The 27017-nt window shown below is 39.4% G+C and overlaps 1 protein-coding gene across 4 annotated transcripts in view; it reads right to left on the bottom strand.

Annotated features, from left to right (window-relative positions):
- Positions 1-1110: 1110 nt before the first annotated feature.
- rgcc (regulator of cell cycle) overlaps positions 1111-27017 on the bottom strand; it is a 30535-nt gene continuing 4628 nt past the window's right edge. The window contains exons 2-6 of one of the 4 annotated variants that reach the window (XR_010004419.1): positions 25145-25321; positions 12066-12173; positions 11100-11162; positions 2244-9937; positions 1111-1368 (exon numbers count right to left, since the gene is read on the bottom strand). Coding sequence is in view for 2 of the 4 variants with exons in the window: in XM_062975603.1 (XP_062831673.1) it covers positions 9888-9937; positions 11100-11162; positions 12066-12173; positions 25145-25321 (398 nt within the window). In the remaining 2 variants the exon portion in view is untranslated. Of the gene's footprint in view, positions 9938-10350; positions 10710-11099; positions 11163-12065; positions 12174-25144; positions 25322-27017 lie in introns of those variants that run through there. The other 3 variants (XR_010004420.1, XM_062975603.1, XM_003218638.4) reach the window with 3 other exon arrangements.

The raw sequence follows: 27017 nt of genomic DNA, 5'->3' as shown, positions 1-27017 counted from the left end.
AACAGAAGGATAAAAAATCAAAATGCCATCTCCCAACTAGCTAATTATCATTTTAGAGGGGTGGGGATACAATCTTGTTAAAGAAATCATGTTGGCAGAACAAGGTTTCATCTAAACTAGTGCAATTGATCTAATTCACCTAATTACAATCCCACCAGTCACTGGAGGCTGAAATGGATTTGGACTGTCATATTAATGGGACTTCCCAATATAAAGTGCACCTTACATTGTTAGGAGTGTGTTTAAATGTGAGTTATGGTGCTAGTTAAACATTCAATGGCTGTATATTTCTCAAAGTTTTCCAGTATCTGTCTGTATTGTAAAATCATAGAGACTTAGAATCATAGAGTTGGAAGAGACCACATGGGCCATCCAGTCCAACCTCCTGCCATGCAAGAAAAGCATAATAAAAGCATACCCAACAGATGGTTATACGGCCTGTTTAAAAGCCTCCAAAGGAGGCACCAGACTCCAAGACAGAGAATTTGGTTTCAGTATTCTGGTTCCAATGTTTTCAAAAGAACAAGGCAAAGTTACAAAAAGTATGGTATGTATAATCAAGGAAAATTCCTATAACTGCTTGGATCACTGGAAGTAAATGACTGTCACTATGGTCATAAGGAAGTAAAGCAGTTCAAAGTGATGCCCTCAAACACCATCACAATGACAGATCACAGATTCAAAATGCTCTCAGCTACCTAAAAACAGAAGTTTCCATTTTTGAAAGCACTGGTTACCCATGGGTTGCAGCCTGGTTTGGAATGAATTAGGACAATGTGTGCAATGGTAAGCAATTCCATTTGTGATTGGTTGACTAGTGCAGCCTCACTCTATGTGCAGGGATAGACTCCAGCCCATGGCCATCATAGACAATCCATTTAACTCCAGAGTGCTTCTGATAATCTTAGTGTTCCCAGATAAATCCTCATCCTCTTGTTATGTCTGCTCCTAGTCTTCCGGATTGAAATAAACCATAAATAATGAGGGCAATTCAGAATGATTTCTGAAAAGCATGTCTCTCATGCAGAAGGTAAAGGAGAGAATTCAAAACAAAATACTCAAATTATGATTCAGTGAAAGAATGAAATAAGAAGCCAGTTAAATCAAACAGATATTTCAAGCATTTTATCTGTTTTCCAAACACTCTGTAAGTAGCATGGAATTCACATTTAAACTCATCATGTTTCGTCTATTATAAAAGTACCTCTCCAGATCCAGGAAGCATGCCAGAAAGTGCTAAAACAGATGTTTCATTTTTAAATGATCCACTTCATAGTCTGAGTGTGGCGTTGCCCAGAATCCCAGTTCAAATATTTTTAAAGCCATAATCTTCACAGAGACATTTTATAACTCAGAGCTGACGTATACCTGTAATGAATGTCAAAGAATTATTATTGCTTTTGGAATAAGTTGCAAATCCAAGATCCCTTTGATTAAAATAAGCGGTCATTTACCTGTATCTTCTTTTAGCACATGTATTATGTTTCTTGTATTTTGTTTTATACATGTGGAATGTAAATACAGGAGTCTCTTTGGAGAAATTGAATTATTATTATTATTATTATTATTATTATTATTATTATTATTACTTGAAACACAACAAGATGAGTCCACAGCAGACAGTCCTCTGGCTGCTGTATTGGATCACACGTCGGACACTTCCCAAGTGTCTAGGACTGTGTGATGTATCGGCGAATAATGGGCGCACATTCCAGTAAGGTGGCCTTCTGCAGCTGGCAGGCCAAGGTCTTTAGGCACTGCACCCAGTGTGCCGATCACCACTGGGACCACCTTGACTGGCTTGTGCCAGAGTCTTTGTAATTGGATCTTTAAATCCTCATATCGTGTCAGCTTTTCCAGTTGTTTCTCCTCAATCCTGCTATCACCTGGGATTGCTACATCGACAATCCATTATTAATAATAATAATAATAATAATAATAATAATAATAATAATAATAATTGACTTTTATCCTGCTTTTCTCCCATGACTGGGACTCAAATTGGCGTACATAAGACTGCAATTGGTACATAATACATAATACAAAACCCCTCATCCCACAACCCAACATATGAATAGTAAAACACACATTGTATAAACCCAAATTATGAAATATAAATAAACATATTATTGTTTATTCTTTCAGTTGCTTCCGACTCTTTGTGATCTCATGAACCAGCCCACACCAGTAATCCGTCGGCTGTCACCACCCCCAGCTCCTTCAAGGTCAAGCCTGTCACATACCATCCATCCATCTTGCCCTTGGTCGGCCTCTCTTCCTTTTTCCTTCCTTTTCCCCCAGCATCATTCTCTTCTCCAAGCTTTCCTGTCTTCTCATTGTGTGGCCAAAGTACTTCATTTTTGCCTCTAATAACCTTCCCTCCAGTGAGCAGTTGGGCATTATTTCCTGGAGTATGGACTGGTCCAAGGCACACTCAGAATGTTCTTGTGGTCCAAGGCACTCTCAGAATTTTCCTCCAACAAAAGCGTCTATCTTCCTTCACTCAGCCTTCCTTATGGTCCAGCTCTCGCATCCATAGGTTACCGGGGAATACCATTGCTTTAACTATGCAGACCTTTGTTGCCAGTAAGCATAACAACACATATATCATTGTCAGTTTAAAAAACTCTACAACTCCGGCCACTGAGGTTATTATAACATTAAAACATAAGTTGAACATTTCAGAGCACCATAACTCTGGCTATATGAGCCTTGGGGCCTTATCTGACTAAGGTGACTAGTCTTGTGTGTTATTGGGGAAGCCTGCTTCCATAAAAAGGTCTACACTTCAGAGCAAAAGGCCAATAATGAGGGGGCTGAGCATACCTCTTTGGGGAGGGAGTTCCAGAGCTGCGGGGCCACCACCAAAAAGGCTCTCCCTCGTTCCCACCAAGATTACTTGTGACAGTGGAGGGCCTCTCCTGATGATTTCAGAGCTCATGGGTGATAGGAGGAGATGCGGTCTCTCAAATAAAGCACTACTAGGATCAATAACATTTTAGGAGGATTGTGTTATGTTCATGACAACCAAGTCCAATTCACAGAACAAGGAGCAAATGTACTTCCATTGGAGGAACATTTAAGCAAATATGTTCAATTTTCAATTTGCATAATTAACAATGTACACACACACACACAGATACTCTTTGGAAAAATGTCTCCTATTATCCATACAGAAATTGTTTCCCATTATACTACTCCCTCCTCCCAGCTGTCCCATTATAGTGACTCTCCATCCCGTTGAAGACATTCGTATATGACAATGTCCCTCCTTTCAAATGAAGCGTTCTCCCAGTCTTCCTTCTAGCACAACAAGAACATTCATCTAAAAATTCTAACAAGCAAAACTCAAATTATAAAGCCTTCTATAAGAACGTTTCCCCCCATCCTTCTTCCCACAGTTCTAAGACGGTTTTGTCTTCATAATAAAGTTTGTATGTATTTTCTCCCTGTCTGTCATAACCAATTTTCCCACTTCTGTCATTCTAAAAACATATACTATCCATTTTTTCTTTTTCTCTTTCTCTCCATCAATTAAGTCTTCGTCCTTTTGCCTTCCTCCCGCCTCTTTTCTCTGATTTTGCATTTTTTCTCTTCTTACATCTAATGGTTTATAGAACTCAAATCTGTTTCATTTGTAAAATTCTTTTGCCTTTGCCATTGCATCTATTACATATCTACTTTCTTTAAAGTGCAGAAATATGCCTTATAACTTTTCCCATCGGAACAAAATTACTTGGGTTTTTTTAGTTTATTTGCAAGAAAATCGTATTCCTTTCTTTTTTGTAATGTTTTCATTGATGTATCTTTCCAAATATTCACTTTTTGATCTTCAGTTTTCAAGTCTGCTTTATATTGCTTTTGTAGAATTTAGTCTCTTGTATGTCTTCTTATGAAATGGACAATGACATCTCTAGGTAGATTTCTTTGAATTGCAAATTTTGAATGATTTCTATACACATGATCTAGTTTATTTTCAAGGTTGTCCTCCTCTCATCTCATGAAGTTTGCTAAAATGTTGACCATCCGTTTATCTATATCTTCATATTTTTTCTTTTATGTCTCTAAAACTTAAGCTTAATTTGCTTCCATTAATGCAAATGAATATATTAGGTGTTCTTGTTTTTACCTATTTGTCCAGAATAATTTTCCAGCTTTATTGTTCTTTCTTCTAATTCTTGTATTTGATATTTGATTTTATATCTGTGCTCATCTGTATAAGTGGTTGTTTTACTTCTTTCAGTTTTGTCTTTAGCTTGTTTTTTAATTTCTGCTCCTGTCTGGGTTATTTGACTTCTCATTGCTTGAATCTCTTCCAGAATTTTTCTGATTTCAATCTCATGTTTTAATGGCTATTTCTCTTAACATTCTTCTTTTATCTTTTCCATCTCCATTGTATTTGCTCTTGATCTTATTGTCTCTCAAAAAATGTTCCAAAAATAAGAGGACAAAAAGTAAAAAAAGTAAAAAAAATAACAAAAGGGAGGTAAATATTGAAAATGAAAAGGATAAGAAAAAAATAAAAAATAGAAATAGTGAATACAAATAAAAGATAAAAGGTAAAAAAGTAAGATTAAGTACAAAAAGTTTAAGAAAATTTCAAAAACATCAATACAGATAATTCAAAATACAAAAGAAGCAAAAGCTATGTAGTTGATATACAGGAAAAATGGTTTTTTCACAGCTTAATAACCCAAAAAGTGAAAGTAGTAAACATATAAAAGAAAATCTAAATAACTAAAAAAATATGTAAAGTTTACAGTGATTTCTGGTATTATTACATAAAGTTCAAGATATATTTAAATATATCCTCCATCAGATTACATAGAAAGAACATATTAAAGGGGAAGGAGGCAAAGGAGGGAGAGAGAGAAAATATAACCAACTGCCATTGTATTATTTGTACTTCTGAATTAACATGTGCCCACTACACTTTTTGGATTAAGAGCTTAGTCTGAAGATCACTAATCAAAGCTTTCTGATAAATTGCTGTAGAGTCCTAGATATTAAGCTTTGCACTGAATACCTATCCACGGGGTTTGAAATAAAGACTGACATATTTTTCATGTAATTATTTTCAAAGTGATAAAATTGTTCATTTCTAATGTTGCTATTTTTTTTAAAAAGAAACCAGCAACAATAAGAGTGCCACAACATTATTTCAGACTATCCTAGATAGAAAGCAATTTCAGAAATTGCAAGTGCACCTTTTTGGGGGAGGGAGGGAGGGGAAGCAGGGAAGAAGGACTGGCATATCCTTATTCTGTAAAAAAATAAACACTCTTTAAATAGTATACCAGTAGGGTGCCTTGAGTTGAGGAAGTATTTAAACTCACCTTATGCAGCAATCTTTGTGGTTACTCTCTGGGACAGATTGTGAGCACAAATGCGAGAGGTGACTGCTAAGATGTAGGCTGCTATGATGGTTTACTTTAGTCATCTCAAGACTGAAGGGTGTTGCTTAGCTCCTCTAACTGCTATGCTATGGATGTCTACCTAGTTACTAACCGTGTTCTGAGAAGAAAAAAAAATGACTGTGTCTCCTACATACAATATGTGTTAGTTTTTTTTTCTTTTGCCTACATCTTGGGAAATGACTGGATGAGAATATGCTTATCAAGGCAAACTTCTCCATTCAAGGGAGAAGTTAGTCTCTGTGGCGCCAACGGAGTAATAGGGTAAAAGTGCCGCTCTTGAATTGGCAATCATCCTGTGACACAAACACACTGTTAAGGAATGATAGAATCCCACAATTGCCAAATAGTGTTTTGCTTGTGGCATAGTTGGCTGCTTTTAGACTGCAGTGGTTTAAGAATGTCCTGCCTTTTAAAGGGTATGTGGTATAAAAGACCCTTTCCCATTCAATAGCTTCTGGCAAACTTAGCACTAATAAAAGAAAAACATTATTTCCTTCAAGGAACTAGCCTTCAGTTGTGTTAGAAAAGCCTAAGAGTCAATCTCCATATGTAATCACATGGTAAAGGAGTAAAGAATAACACAGTATTTCCTCATGTGAAAAAACATCTTGTGCTTAGAAAAGGAGTCTGCCAAAAAGAAGAATCCCAGGTACATCATCCAAATGACATTTCCCACAAACAGATAGTTTGAAAAACACTGCATGGATAGGTTTTACTGTAAGCCGCTTTGAGTCTCGTTTGTAGAGAGAAAAAGTGCAGTATAAATAAATAAATACAATACACATAGCATAATGTGACAACAATAATTGCCTGTATAGATACCAATGCTCTATTGTACAATAGGAGTCTATTGTAATGTCCATGCTCAACACTCATTCCCATATACCAAAAATGCTTGTAGTATTGTTTTGATTTCGGTGAACCTAAGGGTCAAGCTAGTCTTTCAAATTAGCCAATTTCTTCAAGCCAATTTGAAGTCCTGTTGCAGAAATATCTTGTCGCCTGTTAGAGCTTAGAAGGTTAAAAAGAACATGTTACTGGGTAACCATCTGTCAGGGGTGCTTTGATTGTGTTTTTCTGCATGGTAAGGGGTTGGAATGAATGACTTTTTGGCTCTCTTCGAAGCGTCTGATTCTATAACAACTACGGTAGTTCAACATTGCTTGGTAGTGTTATTCCATGTAGGGACAGATCTAAGGTGATTGTTCTTTTCTCTTAGCTGCAAACCTGTAGCTCCTATGGCATCCTTCACTCAGCTACTACTTAGCTGTAGAGTACTGATTCTCAACCTGTGGGTCCCCAGATGTTTTGGCCTTCAACTCCCAGAAATCCTAACAGTTGCTAAACTGGCTGGGATTTCTGGGAGTTGTAGGCCAAAATACCTGGGGACGCACAGGTTGAGAGAACCACTGCTGTAGGGTATGCCTGATGCTGTGAAGCTTCATTGTGCCACAGGAGACAGAACTGTGAATGCCAGAACCAGGGAGAAGAAACCAGCAACTTCCACCAGCAACCAGCAGAGTGTTGCCATCACATGTGCTCATGGTAGTCCTCTATTCTGGAACCCCCATTATAATTCACTTTGGTGACCTATCACTGAAAGGACATATAGTTCTAGCAATTGTTTAAAAGCAATTTTTTGCATTGTGCTACCCTCCAAATGTTGCTTGACTACGTGCCACCATAGGAGCTAAGGTTCATTTTTTTAGAGGACTGCACAGTTCCTACCTGGTTCTAGATTTGTTTGAACCTGAAACGGAAGACTAGGTTTGAAAAAACACTGCCTTGGCTGGACAATGGAAGGAAGGAATGTAACCCTACTTGTTCTCTTGGACTTTTTGGTGGCTTTTGATACTCCATTCTTCCCTAAAAGGCATTGTATAATGGGCTCCATGTCAAAAGTGTAGAGCAAGTGGCATATGTTGGGCAAATCAGCCTGTCTGATGAGATTGTAAGTGATGGATTTTATAATGATAGATCTCTGCTTCTAAAATATGCACCCCAGAAAAATCTAGCTGGCATCTGTCTATGTTATGGCTTTCTTGGCATCAGATGACCATATTTATTTGATATTACTTTGGTTTGATTAGGTGCTGAAGAGTATTAATTCTATATGGTTGTTTCTGTTTTATGATTAATTTATTGTGAGCAGTACAACAGTACTCTTGTATTCTTCCAAGGGAACTTCAGCTATTTAGCATGCTAAAGTAATCAGTCAATAAAACAAAACAGTCAACTGTCAAAAATCTGCACAATCCTATTTTTGGGTTTCTGTCTTAACATAGCTTTTTAGCATGTTCATTATTGCTTCTTTTTTAACTTTCACTTGATAAAACACAATGTGAGCCTGATAGTTTTCTGGTCTTGTCCCTGCTCTGAAACATTGGCAAGCAATTATGTACTTCTTTAAATAGCACATCTACTGGACCCAAAGACTTGTGTGAACAACGAGAGCCTGTTTTCCCAATTTTTACATTTAAATGAATAAATAAGGATTTCTTTGTAGGTAAAGAACAATACTTCATAGTGATCTTTATAGTGGAAAATGCATTCTCATGTTCATCAATCCAGACTGGAGTTATATTTTAGACTTTCTGGAAGTTAAGTTGTTGAAAAGAGCAACTAAAAATTGAAGGCATGCAGCTTTTTACACATATTTGTTGGGCATATATCCCATTAAACTCAGTGGGACTTGCTTCTAAACAGACATTTATAGAATTGTTTAAAGCATGGTCATATTTATATGTAAATGGTTTAGATTTGTTTTTTTAGTTTTAAAAACTTCAGTGTAAGGTTGGTAGGTCATACAACATCAAGGAGTACAAAATTAATGTATGTTTTATGTAAGGCTTCTGGTGACAATTTGATAAGAGCTAGAAGCAGTATGAAACATGTCTTCTAAATAGAGCCAAATGTTAATCACCTACAATTCTACATGTTTAGAGGAACCTAATAATAAAGCCCTCCTGCAAAGATAACAGGGTAACTGCATGACTGAATTACTCCCTTCCACATCCAAGTGAGGATGCAGCCTTTTCATTGTACTGCCTTGAATGGAATATGGTTCTGATGAAACATCTATATTCCTTATAAGAGAGATAGAAGTAGAACAGGAGACTGTTTTGGCTTTCAAAGTTCATTGAACATCTTAATATTTTTATCTCAGAAAGATTGCTTCCTTCTGCACAAAACCCCTCAGTAGTAATAGCTGTCCTTGTCCTAACTGAAATGAAAGCCTACATTGATTAAAATGGGGGAATGGAAACAACGAGGCAAAAAAATTCCCATCCATGAAACTGGATGAATGGATGACTTCACAAATCCCACACAAATAAAGCTTTGTGTGTGTGTGTGTGTGTGCATGTGTGTAACTTCTTACTAACCACAGAAGTGAACTATGAAAATTAATTTCCTAGTGGGAAATAGGTGGTCTTTCTAAGGTCTGAAAGAATGCAGCCCTCCGGTCTTGAGTTACTCCTTTGGTAAAGTGGCTCCCAGGAATTGTGATTCTAACCAGTGAAATGGCGCCTGCCCAGTTCTGTGACAATGGGTGGCTATCTGCAATTGAGTTCTCCCCAATATTCATTTGATGAGCCCTTGAGAAAAATAATAGAAGCTATTCTGTTATTATGTGGTGGGCCTTGAGTTTATAGAGTGGCAGAAGGAGACCATCCTTCCCTGAGATAGTGACCACAAATGGGATGGGAAGCTCTCCTTCCCTTCCCTCACTTGCTAGCATTGCATCAACTCTGGAAGATAGTGGTTTTCAGGTATCAGTGAATGGGTCATAAAGGAGCTATCTTTCAATATAGATTTAAATTTGAGACACAAAAAGATAGAAGGTTCATGATGCTTGCATAATAGTTTTGGATTATCTTCACAAGATACTAAGATTCATGTGCCTAAACCCAGAAGTAGAAATCTCAGTATTACTGCAATAATTGACCCTAATGGTTAGGAACTAATGCAGGGACTTTGTTGTTTTCTAAACGAGTTATGTCATTTTAAACAAATAAGGTTTGCACTCAATTTTTCTTTCCTTATTTACGAGTACTGGCTTGTCTTGATCAGTGTGTATAAGGAGGAGCAGGAGTAACTGCAACTTTTGCCCATTTCCTTCATTTCAGCTTCAGGTTACTGAAAATATCAAACATTATACAGTAAGTGCAGCAGGTGGTTTACATTTTGCTGCTATATGTGACACAGAAAATAAAGAAAAGCATAGATTGGTCACACATGGAGACAGAGAGAGCTCTAATGAGATGGAAAATGCTTGATCTTAGAGTTATTCCTGATCTTATGCTCTAACAGGCATCTTGTTTCTTGATTTCTCTGTGATGTCGGGATATTTATTTTAAGCAAGAGAAGGTGAAAGTGCCAAATCTGACCCAGAGAAATTACCTCAATGCTAGCTGTATTCTAGAGGACAGGAGGCATTTTTTCCCTGAGTCAAATACTCAGCGGCAAGTGCTAAAACCTGTGGGAGGAGGCTCTATTGGTCTGTGAACATCTGGAGAAGCCTAAAAGAGATTAGAGAAAAGGAATCACTACAACGAAACACAATCCCAAATGCATTTGAAGCCAGACATCTCTGTGTTGATGCCTACAGAGTGTTCTAATTGTTTTGACATTTAGTAGAAGCCTTGTTGTCACAGCTATGACACTGTCGACCACGTCTGTCATATCAGATAAGTACACCTCTCATCAGTGGAAGAGAGAACTGGGAGAGGAGATGAAGAATTGTGCAAGACAAATACTGTGATGATGGAAGACATCTTTTTTTCTTTCTTTTTTTCTGGCAAGCGCCATGTGTTCAAAGTATAAAAGTAGAAGCACATAGGATGCACTATAGGCACCAGAATGGATCTGTGTTCTTGGAGGAAAGTATGAGTGCAAGTGTAAAATAGCTGACAGACTTTTTTATAAAGATATATTTAGTTTAAAATTCCAGTTCAGGTTTTTATTTGTATACAAAAATATATTGTAATCAACAGCATTAAAGTTAATTATATAAAATTACAAAATCTTTTCATAAAAGCACTTTTAAATTAATATTAAGCTATTATTTTATGAAAAAGTACAGGGTTGGGACATCTGTTATTTGAATCTGGGGAAAAGACAACAGTTGTAACTGCTGAAACATGTAAGTAGAGATGTCTGGTAGCATGCTTGGGAGATGAGAATATTGGCCTCTGTCACGTCAAATAATGATTGATGGAGAAGGTATCAGGCAAGGTTCAACTTTATCCTTCCAGGAGCATGTACTGTGTCAAACCGGCATGTCTCACATACCTGTATGAACATTCAGATAGGACAAATATTAATGTGATGCCGTCATGTACTCCAGTGCCACTTTTCAGGCAAGCTGCTTTAAACACTACACTTTTTAACCAGAACAGGGAAGAATGCCAAGGTACTTACAGAAGTGAAACACATTAATCATATCCAAGATTTTAGATTATTGACCCAAAGCCACTATGAAAAATTATACTAGTAAGGACTAGTTCATAAAGCTTTCTGGTTCACATTTCTCCTACTCACTCACCCAGCCAGCATTGTCAGCAATGAATATGCATGTTCTGCTTCTTTGTCTCAAATGGAAAGGATCCAGCAAGGTATAACTACAGTTAGATCTTCACAGACACACATAATAAATTAGTCCAGAACATTCGTCCTACTTACTTGCTAAGGTCTTATCAAGATCAGCGATAAAGTCTTCTAGTTCTTTCGTGTCGCCAAGCTTTGCTGAAAAAATGAACACAAGAGCAAGAATGGCTTAATCTGCCCATTTAACAAAAATGAAGGACTGCTAAAAATGAAGATTCTTACAACTACAATAATATCTCATGAAAAACAACCATTTACTGCACTTCTCTTCCTATATCTAATTTACTTAGGAAAACAGTTCTTTCAACAGTTCTCTCAAATCCAATAAAGCTGTGTCTTTTCTAGTTACCTCAGAAAAATTAATGTATATCTGAACTGACTTTGACTTTCAAGGAAAAGGAAAAAAAGTATGACTTGATTCAAATGGAAAGAACAGGTTTTGGGGAAATGCAGAATTCCTATGCTGCTCCTTTCCCCTTAAAATAAGAGATTGTGTCACAGTTTATCACAAATCTATACACAATGAGTAATTTATCAATTTCATAGAAATAACACAAAGCTGCCACCAAACAGGTAATGATGATGGATGCAGACGTACCTTGAAATGTAGGTCCAGTGTTTATACAGAGCCAATCAGAGCTATAACCTATTCATAATATGGCACTTGCGCCATGCACAAAGTTACTTAGGACAAAGTATGCATGAATGTGACCCTTCTGTCTCAGAAATATGTTGTTATATTCTCATTTCAATCATTCAACATTTCTATCCATATGTGGATCACAGATGCCTGAGTAAAGACCTTGCATAAACTCAACTTTCCTGCAAATCCCCGGGCCAAGGAAGCACCTAGTGTCTCTAGGATCTGGGCACAACAGAATATTTGAAATGGCCAATCATAAGATGAATTTGCCTCCCTGGATAATAGAAAAAGTGTTACAACAATCCCACAGCTATCTTGTGTGCATGAGGACAGGACAGCCTCTTAGGAAAACACTTATGTCACTGGGTGTTAAGAGGGTAATCTTGCTAAATTATCACCTTTTTGAGCAGCTGTTTTTGGAGCAGAGACAGTTGGAGTGGACAACGTTGGAGAGTTTAGTTTTTCATCACTGAAGCTGAAACTGTTTCTGCAGAGCGAATCTGCACCTGCAACAAAGCATATCAAATATTTAGAATCAGAAATAGAACAAGTCTGTTGCTGCAGTAGAACATGTCCCTGCTTGTCCACCTAGAACAAAATATACCACTTATTTATACCATTCTAGTATTGTTGTAAAGTCTGATAGTTTAAATGACAACTACTTGGAAACCATACATGTGTTGTTAATTTTTCTTGGCATTAATGGACTAAAACGGCACAGATTTACAACAACGGCTTGCTAATGTCACCTAAGATATTCAGTCTGTACTGGGAAGGTATAGTACAGGCATGTTTCAGAGTGCTCTGGTTCTGCATAGCAAGGTCAGTGAACTTTCAGAATTACTGAAAAAATAAAATTATCATTGAGGCTGCATTTTGGCACTCAGATTGACAAAACAATGTCTCAGAAAAACAGCAAAAAATCAAGACTTTTCAGAACAATTGCAGAAATTCACTGAAAATGGTAGAATGAAGAGCTGCACCTCTCATGATTTAATGCTACTTGGCTTTTGTGCTGTGGTCTTATGTTCCTTCCATCTGCCTGGTTCTCTGCCAGCTGCCCTCTGCCTCTTTGATAGTGGTGCATGTGCAGCAGCAGAGCATATAGGATTTTATTTATTTGGTATAGTATTGATGAAATAAGGCAGAGAGAGGACTTGGCAATAACATTCCATGTGTTTGAAACAAAGCAATCTCCCACCAGGTGTAATGAATGTCTGAGAATAAAAAATAAACTCTTCCTCTGGATGCTACAGCATCTATTTGAATAGTAAACATTATTTGACAGTGGAGTATTGATTTGCTATATTTTCACAATATTATAGTAATGAAGGAAGTTACATATTTATCATTAGGCAAGCTGGCAATTGCCATTTATAAAGGCGATAGAAGAACTATCACCTCCTTACCTTGGGGGCAAAGATATTGTTTCCTTATCCTCAGTGACTTGCCTATATGCCACACTATTACCTGCAACTCATTTTGCTGAGCACTGCAACATCCAAGGATAACATTCTAGGATTTAACATCTTTTGGATGAGAAACCATTAGAGACTGAATATCCTTAGAATATTTGTTACATTTCCACATATATGAGAACATCTTGAATGAAATCTGTCATTCCTCCTGTAGTAGATACTCAAAGAACCCTTACATATTACACAGTACTCACAGCTAACAGACAACTTTAAGAATACAGTATGTCCATTCACTCTGCTTAAATTATGATTTCAGATCTATTTCTGGATGTCCTTCATCTGTAATGTTGTCACCTCTTTCATGCTCTGATGGACATCACACTCCATAAGCTTGAGAAAAGTTCATAAGTATTGGCAGATTTCTGATTCCCAAACACCGACTACTATTGAAAAATACTATTCTCCATACACAGCACATTTATGATTCTGGATTATTAGCAAATTAGCAATCCTGCCAATAAGATCTTCTCAAACTATAATGCCTCACAGGTTTGCAGTCAAAATTATATTCTATTACACAGTACTCCTGGGACATCTGCATCTGAAACCATGAAGAGATCAAGGATGAAATCCAGAGCTCACAAAAGCTGCTGAGCTCCATTTACTCCCAAAGGCTCTTGAACCTATGTGTCAAGGCTGGCACAAGTGTGACAATAGGGGCCCTCAAGTGGTCCCACCATGTCTTTTCCCTGCACCCATGCAAATGAAGAGGTTCAAAAATTGCAAAGAATTAAGCAACAATTATTGTTAAGGGAATAGCTCATTGAATGGGAATTCATATTCCTGTGTAGATTTGGTCTTTTGGAGTTCAGGCAAAACGTCTCTAATGAGGGGTTTGGAGTAGAGAAGGATGCATGCTTACCTTGGCAAGCAAAATAATTCATGGTTAGCTCTAGTTATTTCTATTTCAGACTTCAGTCAAACCTCAAGAGCTCTATTTAAATACAGGACAGAATTTTAAATAACATACAAGTCAGTGATGGCAGTGGGGGAGGGAATAATACAGCTACACCAAAGGCTTTCTCTTCACAATAGAAAAGGGAATTAATCACCATCCAACTATTTTTCATAAAAAATATTATTTATTCTCGAAGAAGCCCTACATCTCCATGTTACACATCCAGTCAAACCATGATCTGACTCATTGGAATAATGCTGTAGAAGACAGCCAGTGAAAATTGCCCTGTATTTCTGGTACAATTAGTCTTTAGATTAAGAAACCTGGGCAGGTTTTTAAAATGCTCCCCACAGTAACAGCAAGAGGCAATAAGGTGTGTGATGGATTCCAGAAGACTAGAGTTCAAGTGCCCATTAAACCATGGAAACCCACTGGGAAAATCATAATCTTTCAATAGTGTAAGACACAAATGGCAAACCTGTTCTGAGCACATCTTGCCAAGAACACCTGAAGATAAGTTTGGTTGAGGGTCACTATATAAATCAGAAACAATCTGAAGGCACATAACAGCAGCAAATAAACATCACTGCTAAGTACAGGAGCAACCAGTAAGTAGATCATGACAATGGTCAATAGCTGATATATTACGTACTGTCAGGTATGTTGGGCAATTAATGAGCATGTGGTCCAACAAATGAACAACAGGAGTATGGGTGTTGGGGCTTTCTCAGGTGCTGCTTTCATTGACTGGCTTTTGGAAGGTATGCCTCCAGCTACAATCCATCACTCCTTCCCATTTTCTGCCTGTGGGGCAGGATGAAAGTTTTCACACTGCCTCATGAGAAGTCTGGCTATGAACACAATCCTGGATTCCTTACTCATTTTCTTTTAATTAAAGTAACTTATCTATCATAGGAAACCTTTTCAGGCAACTACTGTTGTGGGTGAATGGGTGATTTTTCTATACTGCATGACTTCCCAAATTGTTAATTACATTTATTACCACCCTAGTGAGCTCAAAACACTGAAAGGCAGAAATGGGGTCATTTCTCACAAAATGATTGAGCTCCTTGTACTTTTTATCTTTTTGTTCCAAAATACCTAGGGGTTTAGTTATTAAATCAAAGATTAAAATTTACACTTTCCTCTTGCCAGCTCCTGTACAACATATACCAAATTCCAACCAATCCTTTCTCTACAGGACTAAAAAGAAACAGAATGGCCATTCCCAACAGCAGCAATTGGTGATAATAAAATCATCCTACTACTGTTAATTAAAACTAAGGCCCCTTCCACACTGCCCCTATATCCCAGGATCTGATCCCAGATTATCTTCTTATGCCAGATTATCTGAAAGTGGAGACTCATATAATCCATTTGAAATCAGATGATCCTGGGATATAGCACAGTGGAAGGGGCCTAAGAGTCTATTAATGTACTAAAGTATATAATCAGATTTCTTGGATTAATTTAAGAGTTTTGTGCTGGATGTTTTTGTTGGAGAATATAGAATGTTTTGCTTGTCTGACTTCAAATCATTTCCAATATATAATGACCTCAAGGCAAACTTATGATGGGACTTTCTTGACAAGATTTGTTTAGAGGGCATTTGCCTTTGTATTCCTCCCGGGTCGAGAAAGTGTGACTTGCCCAAGGTCACTTGGTGAGTTTCCATGTCTGAGTGAAAAATTGAACCGTGGTGTCCTAGTCCAGTGTTCAAACCACCACATCACACTGGCTCTCTGAATATATATGTTGAGCCTCTATAATACTGAAAAAGCAGTCTTGCTTTGTAAATTTAGTACAGTGAACTATAGCTTTCTATATGAAAGGCATATAAGAACGAAGTTAGTACATTGTGAGTAACTGTACTATGAGTAGGAAGTATAATCAAAGCCTTTGCTTTGGGTATACAGTACTTATGTTACTCTGAGCAACAGAAATCCCTGTTAATCTAAGGACTTTTTAAGGGTAGGAAAGCTCCTTAATTTTTTTTGGCATGTATATTATTTAATTGGATTTTTAAAATTATAGTTTAAAATCCTATATGGTTATCAAAGAGGAAGCCTCAGCAAAACTAGAAAGATTATTTCTCAGTTCTCAGTTTTTTGTTCATGTTGATGCTATGCTCCTTTCTATAGTTACTGAAATTCACACCCTGACAAGGTTATGGTCCAGTTATAACTACAGGTTGTTAAAAATCATGCTACAACTATAGAAGAAACCACCTAAATCCTGTATGTAGAACTTGGCATCCAATGTGTGCTCTGCAGAGTGTACAGACTTCCATTTTCAAACTTCAGGCATCAGGCAGGGTTTTCTGTTTGAGCTGAAAAGTCTTTTCAGAATTGCAAGAGTCAGTAGTTCAGCATAGCATCCCTAAAGGAGCCTTCTTTTTACAGCACCAGAAATGCTGTCTTTGGTCCAATTACAACTACAGATCCTTGAAATTCATGCCACAACTAGACTACAGTAACACAGTCAAATAGGAAATTCTGATATACTTATACAGAGGAAAACAGACATGAACACCAGTCTTGCTAGCATAAGAGAAGTACTTCCGAATGGAAAATTTCTTAGGTGTGACCTATGTGGTATTAGTAAAATTGGCTAGACCATGCAAATGTTAATTTCTTATCCAAAATCATATATAGTTTCCCTTCAAGAGGATATGCTTATCCACTTGAAATCTGCTGCTTTCTCTTTTTTCAGCAATAGAAGAAGCTGCTGTTGGGATGTGATTCCTAGCCAGGAGAAACCCAGAAAAACTAGTATGATGATTTCAGCATGTAGCATGATTTTATTTTACCAAGGTAAACAAAATGCCATACATTTCCCATGTACATTTCATAATAGCTCTTTTTAAAATCCCAGTGTTTCACAGTATTTAAATAATGTAATGTGGGAGCGTATAAGAAAGAAGTAGGCAATAAACCTTTGATTGCATCAGAGAAAAAGGTGGGGGAGTTAGATTATCTAGAACTGGGATGGGACACCACCTGCAAATCTGCCCCATCAATTTTCATGGAGAATGTCCTCTCTTTCCCTGAAGCTCCTGCTTGCTCCAAGAATAGCAATCTTTTTTTTTTTGTTAAAAAAACTAAAAAGAAAACAGACAAACTCAAGGCCATGGCTCAGGCAGCTTTACTTCTATCCTACCTTTTTCAGTGAGGAAAGGGGCTCTTTGAGGTGCCAGCTGAGTTTGCCCTGGTTTTCCTTCACTTTTTCTAGCCAACCAGACTCAGGCTGCAATTGCAAGAACTGTTCCTCCAGATCTTGGCTGAGTCTGCCTCCCTGAAACAGTGGAAGCAAAGCAGCTGCGTATTCAATCAGACTCTGAAGGAGCGATCCTTCAGGTATTGGGTGAGGCTCTTTCTCCATAGAAATAATAATTGTACAAGGAGATATATAAGCAAGAGGAAATCACCCTTTGGCCCATCACTAATTTAGGCAGTCTTTCTCAGCTGCTGTTGGCACACAGTAGGAGGAGAGTAAATAAACTGGCTAGCAGCAGAGACCAACTCAGAACTAATCAATATTAGGTTTGATTGATACCAGCTAGGTTTTTTAAAACTGTACTGTATTTTGTTTTGTTTTTAACTAGTTAAATGTACCCAACCTTGCCCAGGGCCAAATCTGATGGCTGCAAGCCAACATCCACCCAGTGTAAATGCAAAGATACACTAAACTAGCTTTACAGAATCCCTTTGCAGAAAAACAACATTCTAAAACACATGTTGATGAAAGGTGATTTTTGTGTATTGTGCAAGTGCAACCACAATGTACAATGTTACTGTGTGCATACTTCACTTTCTTCTGCTGTTTGTAAAATACGTCTGTTGTTGGCAAATAAATTACCCTACACATATAACACATTTACCCTTATGGATGTCTCTGATTGTCAGCCAAAATCCAAAAAAGGGGTTGACAAAACCACCTATTTCTCCATATCCCTTTTCTGAGCCAACTCCCAAGCTGTTCCTGTGCTAAGAAAGGCACTGAATACTGAGTGACGGATGTAGGTTGTGTAGTAAAGAGTAAACATGCTTATTTATGGTGATTGGCAGAGGAAACTGATGAAAGAAGTTTGTGAGAATGACAATGAGAAAAGCAAAGGCAGATTTCGGCTTGAGACTGCCTATTAGAACTTGGACAAGGTTAAAAATATTCTTGGAGCTGTCAGAACAAACACATAGAGATTCATCATAATCAATTCTGCCTAAATACTGTTGTGCTATTAGATATTGATTTGCTCTGTAAGTGACCAATGCTCTTAAAAGATCATAGAATTGGCGCGCTAACTGGACCCAAACTGGCACCGCTGTTCATATATGCTGAAGAAGTACTTAGGGGAATGTTATAGTCCAAGACATGGTAACTACATATGGTGGGGTTGCATGATCATTAAATTTGCTTCTGTGTGTTTAGGATGTAGATTGCTGCTTCCAAGGGATATTCCATTAAACTTTGCTATGCTAACTGCTTCACAGCTGTTCAAGTGAAAAGTGGTTGAATTAAGCAAACTTGCGGTGTGTTGTGACTGCGCCTTCGGGGATTATGGTTGATGGGGATGGAATTTGAAGAGGAAGAAAAAACCCTCGTGATGAGGGTTCACTGGAGGAGTTGCGCAGGAAGCGACTTAGAGAGCTATATGGGGGATCTTCTGAGGAAGATTCAGATGGGGAGATGGATGCTGAGGAACAGGTGGTGGCTGGGGAAGCGGACACTGAATGGGCACAGCCACCGGAGATGTCTGGGGATTTGGGGTCTATGGATACTTCTGAACCTGGGGTTTCTGCAGGAGCTGATCCCAATTGGGATGCTTGGAGAAGGGAGGATGGTTCTTTAAGTGTTCATGGGGCTAAGTGTGGGCAGGATGATTGGGACTCCGACGAATTGCTAGGTACTCCAGATCCACGAGCTCTAGCTGTGTGGAGCTCAGACTCTGAGTAGATTTGGGACACCTGGTGTTTGGGTGTGAGTGTTTGGTCACCCAGGAGGAAGGGGAATAAAATGGGAATGTTTGGCCACTGCACTTTGCGTGTGGCAAGGTGTTGCTGAGGCGCCATTGGGATCTCTGTGTTTCCATGAAGACTGGACTTGGACTATGATTTGAATCTGCTGTTATCACCTAGCTTGGCTCTCGCTGTGTCTTATCGTGGACCTGTTTTGGATGACTGCACCCTCTTCAGACCTTGGATCGGAATTTGACCTTGCTACTGCCTTCGCCCTGTGATTGATGACTACTATCGGCTTTTGACTCCTGGCTTGCTCTTTGGACACCGCTGTTATCTCCTGACCTGACCTTGGAATCCCGGATGACGTCTTTTCACCATCCTTTTGGAGCCTTCGGCTTTATCCACATTGTGGAAGCAGTCTACTGCATTCTTAGTTTGTTTGTTCGTTTCCTGACCAATTTGGTGTTTTCTTTTGGGAACTGTTCCTTTGAAAACTACAGAGCCGGCTGGCAGGGCTTGGACTCAGAAAGTGCAGTTTGCACTAAGTTTGTTTAGCTTTGTTTTTACCTGCTTGTGTTGCTGAATTATATTTTTGTTTGAACTGATCTTGAAGCACTGATAGTGAAGTGTTTCAAGGTTTTTTCTGTGTTAACATTACTTTTTGGCTTATCTGCTGAATAAACTCTATTTTTGTTCGCTAATTGGCGTCTGACTCTTGACACGGTACATCCATTCAATAAGCATCTACTGTATATCAGGAGAATATTATCTTATATATATTTCAATTATTCTAGATATCCATTTGATGAAGAGACTTTTCTCCACAGGACCCCACATTTCTTCCTTTGTGCAATTCTAAGCCAGAACCATTCCCATGGGATATAGGTGAATGATTTATGGCAATATCCAACACAGTCCATGATATTTATTTAACCATGCCCCCTCCAACACCATCACCTTAAAAAGATATCAACAGCAATACATGCTTTATTTGGGGGTAAGACCCATCATTTCCTAGTAACAAGTTCACATCATGGGAAAGTGTGAGATCTTCATAACAGCATTGCTGTTAGTTTGTTTTTAACAACAGCTGGCATCCCTTTGGTCACTCTGCAGTGCATTAGACCCATTTAATCATTTGTTGAATGCTGAGTAAACTTGTAGATACTAGTCATGTGCATTTGGGATTTATCTTGTTCCGTTTCGTGTCCCGGCTTTCAGCAAGGCCCTGATCCATTTTTGTCTGACTTCCTGAAATCAGGAGGTCAGGCATTTGTTTGTTTGTTTTTTCGGAGGGGGGGGAAGGTGCTGGCCAAGGTCACAGCACCCGCCAGCGTCACTCAAACGCTCGGTAAGGAGCTGGGCAAAGGGAGGGAGGAGGTGCAGGATGACACAGCCACCCCCAATCTCCCCCCCCCCGCCCCCGCCAGGCCTGTGTGCATAGGCCCAAGCCTGCACCCATAGGCCTGGGAGGTTGGGCCTACGGTTGCAGGTTTTGGGCCTACGCACCCTGCCAAGCCCAGGTTCAGGCTACGCGGCCTACACGCCCAGGCCTCGCAGAGTTGGGTGCGTATGGCCAAAGCCTGCACCCATAGGCCCAAAGCTTCGGGAACTACAGGGACAGGCTTTGGGCTATGCCTCACTGGGCCTCGCAGGGCCTACAGCTGATTGCTGGGTAAGAAGCGATCCTTACTCGGCAATCAGCTGCAGACCCTGCAAGTTCCAGCCAATGGCCAAGTAAGGACTGCTCCTTACTTGGCAATCAGCTGTGTAGGCCCTGCAAGTCACGGCTAGGCACGGCCCAAAGCCTGCACCCATTGGCCCAAAGCTCCCGGGCCTACAGGTGCAGGCTTTGGGTCGTGCCTAGCCGGGCCTACAGCCTATTGCCAAATTCCATTGCCAAATAAGGAGCGGTCCTTACTCAGCAATTGGCTGTGTAGGCCCTGCGAGGCCTGGCTAGGCGGGGCCCAAAGCCTGCACCCATAGGTCTGGGAGCTTTAAGCCTATGGATACAGGCTTTGGGCCTACACACCCAGGTCTCGCAGGGCCTACAGCTGATTGATCCAAAAGGCAGGCTTGGAGCTGATACCAGCTCCACCTGCCTTTCGTTTCAAGTTAGTTTTTGCTTCATTGGGGGTCTTCTGTTTTGTGACATCCGAATGGACAGTATGAAATGGAAACACAAATGAAATAAATTGGATAAATACTGCTCACATTTCTAGTAGATACAGTAGAGTCCTGGTTATCCGAGATAAAGGGGCAGGCCCAATCTCGGAAAACCAAAGTGCTTGGATAATAAGAAGGACCTATTATCCCTCCTGGCAATCCGGATTAGGGAAGTAACGCTCACGGGGTACTTCCCAAGGGGCGAGCCCTCGCCGAGAGACATCTCCCCGGATCTCCCTCGGCCAGGCCCTTGCCGGAGGAAAAAGTTTCCTCCAGCAATGGCCTGGCTGAGGAAAACCCGTGGCATGCTCCTCGTTTCTCAGAGGGACAGGCCCTTGCTGGAGCAAGGGCCTGTTCCTCCGAGAAACGCGGAGCACACCTCGCATCTCCCTCAGCCAGGCCCTTCCTGGAAGAAAGAGTTTCCTCCAGCAAGGGCCTGGCCGAGGGAGATCCGAAGTGCGCTTCTCAGAGAGTGCTGCGGGTTTTCCTCGGCCAGGCCATTGCTGGAGGAAACTTTTTCCTCCAGCAAGGGCCTGGCCGAAGGAGATCCAGGGAGACCTCGCTCTGCGAAGGCTCGCCCCTTGGGAAGCACTCCGTGAGCATTGCTTCCCTAAACTGGATTGCCGGGAGGGATAATAGGGCCTCCCTATTATCCAAGCACTTCGGTTATCCGAGATTGGCCAGGGAAGCACCCCATGAGCACTGCTGCAGCAGCGATCATGGGGCGCTTACTCCTCCCTCTCCTTCTCTTGAGTTCCCTTCGCTCGAGAGGAGAGAGAGAGGCGCCCCCAGCGGTGCCTCAGATAATATGGAGGCTCGGTTAACCGGGACTCGGTTAACTGGGACTCTACTGTACATCTAATGGATTCAATGTGTCTATTCTAGTCAAGACTACAGGATTTTTTCTATTATTTTCATAACACCAGGACTACTTCCAGAAAAGGTACCAAACTTTGACAGACCAAAATTAGACTGCCAGTAATTATTAATTTAATCTACGCATAGTAGCTGCTTTAAGGATTAAAAAAGAAGTTGAGGAGAAAATAAGAATATTTAGCCAGAACTTCCAGGTCTGGCTAAAGATATAATAAATAAAATAATCACATACGTGGAAAGATTATTCCTGCAAGAACGTGCAATTAAACCTCATATATTGCCTTTATAGAATATGCTAATATTTGCTATAAATACTTGAAGTGTGTGCCTCTAAGTCACTTGTCAACTTACAACAACCCCATAGAATTTCATACAGTTTTCTTAAGCAAGGAGTATTCAGAGATTGTTTGTCTTCCTCTGAAAACTGATAATATTCTGCTGGATACACTCCACTCTTTTACACTGTGAACAGCTACACTGAACCAACAAAGGTTGCATTATAGGAAGGCAGCATGGATTTACAAATATATTACACTGCTCTTACAAATGAGCAACTTGATCCACAGGAATCACAGTCAAGAGGACAGAGGAGTTCCTTGCACTAGGGATGCTGTTACGTCAGGGACTGACCTGTTTTGCCCCTTGGGAGCTGGAATAAACACACAACACTGAGTGAGCATGAAGGAAGGAGAAAAGTAGGTTTTGCATCTAGTCTCCTTACCAGTCATCCTAATGAAATTACTAATGCTTATTGAATAGCCATCCTGAGAAAAAGCTACGCCTTAGGCAGGCAGAGCACTTAGCCAGCAAGTAGCCCAAGCAGAAAGAGGGCAGAAGAGGCTAATGCGAGTTTGCAAAGGGAAGTATTTGCAAGGAAGACTACTGTTCTATTCAATAAAAGTTGTTTACAGGCAGAATGCCATCAAGTAAGGTTGTTTTTCCAAGCTGCAGTTGCTGCAGATTGGTGCTTCCAGCATGCGCCCCCTCGCAGCCTGGCTTCTCCCACAGTGGCATTTTGCATAAGTGTTACCAAGGAAACTCTGAGATCATGGATTTGGCACCACAGTTTCACTAAAGGGACAAGGGGGAGAGAACTTGGATTAACAGAAAAAGGAAGTCTATTTGAACAGAAATTGATTTTGCCCAGTTGCATTCACTATAAACAGTATGTTAAAAGATCAAGTAGGCCAAGTTATGGCATCTGTGCATTTATTTTCAAATAAAGACTCTCCCTATTAATCTTACTGCTCCTTTCAGCTTTTAGTACAAAAGGTCTTTACTGGAAAAGAAGAGCTTTGCATTTTTATACTGCCATTGAAGAAAGCAAAGGAGGAAAATGCTAAAGAGCAGTGGCAAAGACACTAATCAGAAAATATAATCAAATACTTATAAAAACACACTCATCTTGTAATTCCAGAGACTACAATTGTTTAGTTTAGTTAGAATCGAAATACAGAAAGGTTGTATTTGATCTAATTTAAGAGGAAAGTGAAATGTAGCAAATATAGCTTTTCTGAGACATACCTTCTGCTTAAACAAGACTGTATTTTCAACCACAATTTCAATGACATAAGATATACAATTATTCAATATTTTGCCTGCATGAAAGACACAAAACTGTTTTTGTTGCTGATGGGTGGGGAAACCTGTGTCTCAAAGAGATAAAAATAGCTTCAAGAAGCATTCCTCTCACAAGAAGTTGTGCAAATAAGCAACTTCCCTTGGCAAATATTTTGGAGCATATTTTGACCAATTAGTTCATGACAAGACTTCCTCAGTTCTATTAAAACCAGCATTGAGAAAGTTTTTATGAGGGAGGACATATGGTGCAAGATTTTCTTAAAACTTTGGAAGAAAGGGAGACATGCAACTGAGAAGAGTTAAGCAATCAGTACCATTCCCAAGAAAAGACAAGTAAGAGAGAGAGAGAAAATGTCAGATGACAGATTGGTCTATGTCAAAAACAAACAACCTGCACATATTTTATCTGGCATAGGGACAGGGAGAAGTGATGCAAGATAAACATATGACAATAAAAATTGATTGTGCAGATATAGCACTCTGGGTGTGATGTACTAGCCTTGGGGATGGGAGAGGAAGCCAACACATAGATTAAATGTACCAAATGTAAGTAGCCCACTTTCCAGAGGAGTAGCAAGGGCAATTCAGAGAGAAACCATTGCCCATGCTCAGTCTGCACATTTTAAGCAAACAAGAAATATTAATCGTGCTAATTTTCAAAAGAAATTACACTGCCACTTAAATAGTATGTATCCCTTGTCTAGATAATGGCATATGCCACTTAAAACAATAACCCTTCTCTGGGCAATGAAACTATAGTTGCTTATCAGCACAATCTGAACAATATCCACAGATTTAACATCTACACTTTCACTTACCCATGCTCCTAAAAATATTCCTTCTCTGAAGTGTTTGTAGCCCTCTCTAGGTCTTCTAGTATATTTCTATGGTATGCCTCACTCCCAAATACAGTCAGAAAATAGGGTTTGCTATATCCATGTTTCAGATATCCATGTGGGGATGGGTAGATCTTGGACTATATCCCACAGAGATACAGGAGTTATACCGTATTGCTAGTGTTCAAATTGGGTGGCAAATAATTTTTCTGATATGTATATATGTAGACGCTAAAGGTAAAGCAATACTTTGAATTCAGTTATGAGAAAGACAAACAACCAAAGGACAGCATAGAAAAAAAAAGATATTTAATAATTGACTTGACATAAAATGTTGCTGTGAGTACCCTTTAAATGTAGTCAGCAATCCCAAATTTTCTTTGAACAAGCTCACTCTATTATACAGCACAGTTTTGCCTGGCATAAGAAGAGCCAAAAACCAAACACAATCTGCAACTGAAATAATTGGAAACTGTACCTTATTATGGGAGACAAAAGACAGAAGTACGTTTTTGTAAAACACCACCAGGAAGCCACAGTACTGAACAGCGGATTCCAAATTTTATACATAGACAGGGAAATTATGTTTGCTATACTCTTTTACTTGTTGTGCCAATAATGTACATTTAAAATGAATCATTTTTAAAGGAGATGAGGAAGAGACTAGCCAATGGGGCTTCTTACTTTCGGAGTCACTGATCCCACTGTAGTCACTGACACTGGCACTGCTTCGTCGCTTCATCCGCTCCAGGTGCTCTTCATATTGGAAGTGATGCTTCTTTAGGGGAGATGAGAAGTCCTCTATCACAGCATCAAATTCACCAAGCACCTCAGCCAGATCTCCAAAATCCTCAAAAACCTCTGCAGCAGACAAAAAAAAGTCAGTAGCTCTTACACAGCCTGATCCACCACCAATATACAGTCAGCCCTCCATATCCATGGATTTTGTATCCAAAGATTCAACCATCTATAGCTTGAAAATATTCAAAATAATTTTAAAATATAAATATATGAAAGTCCTGGAACCAAATCCCAGCTGATACTAAGGGCCCACTGCATTGGGTATGGGTCCTGTAAACTGAAAGTCCCAATTATTATTTATTATTATTATATATCAATCAACCTCTGGCCCACCTCCCTTCCCAGTAATCATTACAACATAGATCCAGAGGGGAAATTGATAGCTCAAGTAAAATTCACTAAAATGGGGTTTAAACAATTTAAATAAATAAATATTCTTCAATAATTTTTCTCCATGACCTTCCATATTGTTCTTGTTTGCTTGTACTTAACTTGAAGACTACCTTGTATACTGTAATGTTTATTTTCATATCTGTTTTACATTGTTTTAATTTGATTTAATAATTTTTGTTGTTGTTTATTTGTTCAGTCGATCCTGACTCTTTGTGTTTTTAGCTGCTCATCACACTGTTGGTTCATGTTCAACTTCTTGTCCACTAAGACTCAAAGATCTTTCTCTTTCGCCAAGCACCACCCATTCTGTATGCTGCTGCTCAGTCGTTTAGTCATCTCCGACTCTTCATGACCTCATGGACCAGTCCACGCCAGAGCTCCCTGTCAGCCATCACAGCCCCCAGTTCCTTCAAGGTCAAGCCAGTCACTTCAAGGATACCGTCCATCCATCTTGCCCTTGGTCGGCCTCTCTTCCTTTTTCCTTCCATTTTCCCCAGCATCGTGCTCTTTTCCAAGTTTTCCTGTCTCCTCATGATGTGGCCAAAATACTTCAGCTTTGCCTCTAATATCCTTCCATTGAGCAGCCGGGCATTATTTCCTGGAGGATGGACTGGTTGGATCTTCTTGCAGTCCAAGGCACTCTCAGGATTTTCCTCCAGCACCAGAGTTCAAAAGTGTCTGTCTTCCTTCGCTCAGCCTTCCTTATGGTCCAGCTCTCGCATCCATAGGTTACTATGGGGAATACCATTGCTTTGACTATGCGGACCTTCGTTGCCAGTGTGATGTATATTTACCGGTATATTTCATTTGTTCGGCCTAAGTGTAGTATCTTACATTTGTTCTTGTTGAAATTTCCTTTGTTAATTTTTACCCAGGTCTCTAAATCTGTTAAAGTCATTTTGAATTCTGACCCTGTCCTCTGGAATATTAGCTATTTGACACCTAATTTGACACCTAATTTGGTGTCATTGTAAACTTGATAAACACAACCTCTAAACTTTCATCCAAGTCATTAACAAAGATATTGAACAGTAATGGGCCCAGGACCAAACCCTGTGGCACTCCTCTAGTCACTTCTTTCCAGGATGAAGTAAAACCATTGGTAAGCACCCTTTGTGTTAGATCGTTTAACCAATTACAGATACACTTAATATTGGCATTGCCTAGCCCACATTTGACTAATTTGTTTGCAAGAAGGTCATAGGGGACCTTGTCGAAGGCCTTATTGAAATCAAAATCTGCTACATCCATAGCATTCCCTGCATCTAACAAGCTTGTAAGGTTAGCAAACAGTTATAATGACTTTCAGTAGCAAAGTGAAAAAGAGAACTTGACAACAAGCATCTTCCTGTGGCAGACATTG

This window comes from Anolis carolinensis, chromosome 3, assembly GCF_035594765.1.
Source record: "Anolis carolinensis isolate JA03-04 chromosome 3, rAnoCar3.1.pri, whole genome shotgun sequence".
Classification (NCBI taxonomy): Eukaryota; Metazoa; Chordata; class Lepidosauria; order Squamata; family Dactyloidae; genus Anolis; species Anolis carolinensis.
The sequence above is the reverse complement of the archived record's forward strand: the minus strand, read 5'-3'. Positions and strand labels throughout refer to the sequence as shown.